This window comes from Notolepis coatsorum (genome assembly GCF_963971535.1).
Source record: "Notolepis coatsorum genome assembly, chromosome: 14".
Taxonomy (NCBI): Eukaryota; Metazoa; Chordata; class Actinopteri; order Aulopiformes; family Paralepididae; genus Notolepis; species Notolepis coatsorum.
In genome coordinates, this window is record NC_140178.1 from 71319000 (window position 1) to 71323741 (window position 4742).

Genomic DNA, 4742 nt, shown 5'->3' on the forward strand with positions numbered 1-4742 from the left:
GGAGGAGAATACAAGTGGTTAACTTTTGTAGCCTCCACACTGGCATGGGGTCATTCAATTAGGCTGGTGTATAGTGAGTATAAACACAGGGTTTAAGGCTAAGCAAGGCTTTAGGTCTGTGGTTGTGTGGGTGGTGGACAGAGCAGACACATGCTCAGCATTCCTTCATTTGACCCTGGATTTAGTTTTTTACTCAATAACCCAAGGGGGAAGATAGAGAGGGAGCTGGTATGTGTGTCTGATTGTTAGACTTCATCAGTCATTGTCTGTCTCAGGCTATAGCTTCCAAGGTAAAGGGTTTCAGTGTGATTTGGTAGAGTATGATGATAATGATGTATAGCCTACTTATGAATGAGAGCAGTGGAACAGAGAAATAATCCCATATGTGAAGGGTTGGGTATTTGTAGCCTATTCTAAAAAAATATATACCTATAATAATAATAATAATAATAATAATAATAATAATAATAATAATAATAATAATAATAATAATAATAATAATAATAATAATAATAATAATAATAATAATAATAATAATAATAATAATAAAATAATAATAATAATAATAATAATAATAACAACAGATAGATAAATAAATACAAATCTGAATGAACATACATGATGGCTATAAGCCAAAACAGGGTGTAATGAAGATTTTCATGAATGACTACTAAGTGCCAATAACGTCTTCTCCTCCAACAGCTGCCTGCCGACCCTGTAACGATTCAGAGCTCCTTCTTGCTGTCTGCAGCAGTGACTTTGGTGAGCATTCATAACATTATATTGCTATTTAAATCCAGCATCTTTATGAATCTCCTTTGAATCCTTCTTTAAGACATTCGAGTCTCCCGCTCCAAATCCCTTGTCCTGACTGTTCTAGTTTGTGTTATCCTTGACTGTTTGCTCACACAACAAAGAGGTGGAAGGTCTGCTTCGTTCCCAGGGAGCGTGCTCTGTTGGCTGGTGGGCAGAGGGGGGCTCAACAGATGTGGGGGACTGAGGCTGCACAATGGGAGGGACGTGGTCTTAAGATGGCAACAGAGCAGAAGAAATAGGCCCATTCAGGCCAACTTCATTTGGGAGCTGACTCCCCGTGCCCCAATCTCACAAAATCGCCATCACAGATTTAGTTATTTATTTTGATTAGGGGAAAATAGCTTACTAATGAAAGTGTAAGTAGCCACACTGAATGAAGGGAGCAATGTAGAGTTATCTTTCTATGGAGAGAAAAGAGAGAATGTGTGTGTGTGTGTGTGTGTGTGTGTGTGTGTGTGTGTGTGTGTGTGTGTTTGCGTGCGTGCGTGTGTGTGTGTGAGTGTGAGAGGAGAGAGAGAGAGAGAGAGAGAGAGAGAGAGTGTGTGATGGTGGGTAAAGGTTTTAGAGGGAAAGCTCAATCTCAAGATGCAGCCACAGGAAAAGAAGGAAAGGATTATTTTTGGGAACGTTGGCCGGTAGCTATTAGACATCATCACTAGAAGCTTCAGGAACACCTGAGAAAGTTGAAAGGCTGTCTTCCGCTCCTCTGATTCACTGTTGAGAATTTTATTCAAAGATAGAAATTTGAGTATCAAAATTGTAAAAATGAAAAAGAAAATGAAATAAATAAAAAAAGAATAGAAATTACATGTGGAAATAATTTGCACAACTTTAACCACATGACTCATGGAATAAAAAAGATTTTGGTCCTGTTATTTTCTCATGAACTTAATGTCTATGAACTATAATTCACTGTCATACTATTGCGAAACACAAAAACCACAATGAATAAAAACAATCAAGTGTTTGTCAACAATAACAAAAATAGTTTGTTATTACAACACAACAGTGAGTGCTGCTTGTTGTTTGGTTGTTGTTTTGCTTATGTTGGTTCTTCAGGTTAGATTCTAATAAATTTTCATTATACAGCACAACGAAAATATATGGTTTGGCATCCAACCAGAGTGCAAATATACCAGTGAAGTGCAATACTAATATACAATATAGAGGTGATTAAACTGGGTATAAAATATATAAATTAGTACTACTGCGTTTAGTGCTAGTGCATCAGATGTATGTACAGAGTTGTAATACCAATATGTACAGTGATACAGGTATAAAGACAGTATGGTCGTAGTCATACGGGCCAGCAGCCTAACTAGTAAGAGTAGGTAAGGGATATACAGATATAGCTATAGTAACTACAGATATACAAAAGGATTATATGATATGGCATATTGATATGGCATGCATGTGAATGTAAATGTAAATGTCTCTTTTCTACCTCCCAGTGGTACGTGGATACATCAGCAACATCTCCCACGACCCTGAGCGGCAGACGTCATCGGTGCAGGTGTCAGGTGGGAGGGTGTACCGGCAGCGCAGTGGGGTGTTTGAGCGAGAGGAGGAGGGCGCTCGCCGGACGTCCGGGTCCGACTCCCCCTGGCGGGGACACATTCACACCCTCCTCCAGTGCGGCGCGAGGCCTGGGGCCGGGCAGTTCCTCTTCACCGGGTCAGAACACTTCGGGGAAGCCTGGCTAGGGTGCGCCCCGCGATACAAAGATTTCCTGACTCTGTACCGGACTGCCCAGGTGGCACGTCTGAATTCCTGTGACTTCCCTTTGGACTGAGGGGAAGTGTCCTGTCCTACCTGAAGCATTGTTGAGCCCTACCCTCTGTTCATGGATGTCCCCGATTCAAATAGAACCTCCGCCCCTGAGCCTCTCTGCCGTCGGCACTGTGGGGACCCTGTTAAGTTGCCATGGCGATGCCAGCAAGATGGCATCCCGGCGTCCCCAGCAGGGACCAAGACGTAGGATCGTTGGTGGAAAACACGTTAAACAAGGACCAAGATTGGACCCCAGCTGGGCAAGAGGCCTACTTCCCCCTGCCTGTCCCAGTGGGGAGAGACTTAGAAAGGGCCGGCCTTTGTCTCCCTCTCCCCATCACCACCCATGTCATTGGGAGACGTAAAAGAGGGTTGGGAACTTGGGATGCTGTTCTCTCTTTGTATTCCTCACCACACAAACGGCTGCTCACTTTGTGGCCTCTGTGTGTGAGAGTTGCCCCCTGAACTGGCCATGGCAGGGAATCACGTGACCAGATTTATCCATGCCAATTTGTAATTTAATTGTAATTTTGGGGTCAGTTTGTATCTTTCCTAAATAAATGTGTACATACTTGATTGTGAAATACTGTTGTGAGTCTCTGCTGTTTGATTTTTGCATTATGTTTGTTTTGAATCCGCAGGCTTTAAATATCAACTTTCTTTTAAACGATTAAAAAGAGCTTGTTTTATCCGGTCAGGTGGTCGTAGGGGAGATTTGCGCTTGTCACCAATGCAAGAGGCTGCGGTCTCGACTCCCGGAGTCAGCATGGCCTTGGCTTGGGCTGATCGCTATACTAACTCGTTTGGCTGGGTTAGGGGGAGGGAAGCTGTGGGTGGGAAACTGGCATTGTGGACAGCGACGCCTACAGGTCAGGTCTGGGCGCTTGCTCAGCGGAGGCAGTTCTTGAGGAAGGCAGCGTGACCTCCCACGCGTTACACTTCACCAATGAGAGCCCTCGCTGCCAGGTGAGAAGAGAGCCACTGGCTGTCGCCGCACGTGTCGGAGGAAGCGTGCGGATACTTCAGGGTTCCCTTGTACCGACCAGTAGGAGAACATGCGCACAACAACCAGGTAGGGGAGGGGGGGGGGGGGGGGGGAATTGGCACAATGACTAAATTGGGACGGGGAGAAAACAGAAAAATCAGAGAAAGAGAGATACAAAAAAAATAAAATAAAGAGCTTGGTTTAATTTAGTTATATATCCAAACAAGGACTTTAATTTGCTCAGTGCTGAAATATCTGTGAGATAATTGCAATTGAATTGTTAAATAGTTGAACTTCCTGTAAGAAATAGATCATTGACAATTGAAAATGGAGCATACAAAATTTTGTAAAATCTTAGCTGCTTCTTTGTTTGTTTGTTTGTTTTTACCACACACTGCTTCATCAGTTCACCTGTATGCGGCAACAAATGAAAGAACCAACCATATGAATGGAGTTGCCTGTTTAATCGATGGGTTGATACATTCTGTATATTTTAACAGAAACTATAATAATAATAATAATAATAACTTCATTTTATATAGCGCCTTTCAGAAGACCCAAGGGCGCTTAACATAGGGGGGGGGGGGGGGGGAATAACAAAAGTAGAAAACATAGTGGACAGAGACGCAACATACAAAGTGAGAAATTAGGGGTTAAAGGCCAAGTTGAAGAGGTGGGTTTTGAGGAGTTTTTTGAATGAGTCCAGAGTTGGGGCGTTATAACAAACCTTGGAGCTAATGGAACTGTGTACGTACCCTCACTGACCACTGGTGAGAGCAGTTGCATGGGTGGAGCCCCTCCCCCTTCTCCTTTAGGTGCTCTCTGGGTGGAGCTGGTCCTCCCTAATGTATTGTGACCTAGGTGGAGGGAAACGGAGACACAGACAGGGCAGGCTTTTAGAGGGAAGCAGGGGGCAGTAAATGAAGGAGTCTGTTTTTCTTCAGCATAATGATAAATTACGCTCAAAACTATCTTTCGTCAGGCAGATTCATTGTCCCTTAGTCTGGTTTTTCCATCCTAGAACAGAAAACAAGGAAAGCCTGAATTGACCTACTCCTTTTTCAAACAGGGTACACTATGATTTGTTGATCTGTTTCTCTTTTTGTTGTCTTTTATTTTCAATTTTCAACAAACAACACAACATCAACATCAATAATAATGACAAGAAAAT

At 42.9% G+C, this 4742-nt stretch overlaps 1 protein-coding gene across 1 annotated transcript in view; it reads left to right on the top strand.

Annotated features, from left to right (window-relative positions):
• The window catches only part of LOC311240832 (meteorin-like protein), a 4610-nt gene extending 1557 nt beyond the window's left edge, over positions 1–3053 (top strand). The window contains exons 3-4 of the mRNA XM_084329427.1: positions 703–762; positions 2268–3053. Of these exons, the coding sequence (XP_084185553.1) occupies positions 703–762; positions 2268–2608 (401 nt within the window). The 3' untranslated portion in view covers positions 2609–3053. The remainder of the gene's footprint in view (positions 1–702; positions 763–2267) is intronic.
• The last annotated feature ends 1689 nt before the right edge of the window (positions 3054–4742 follow it).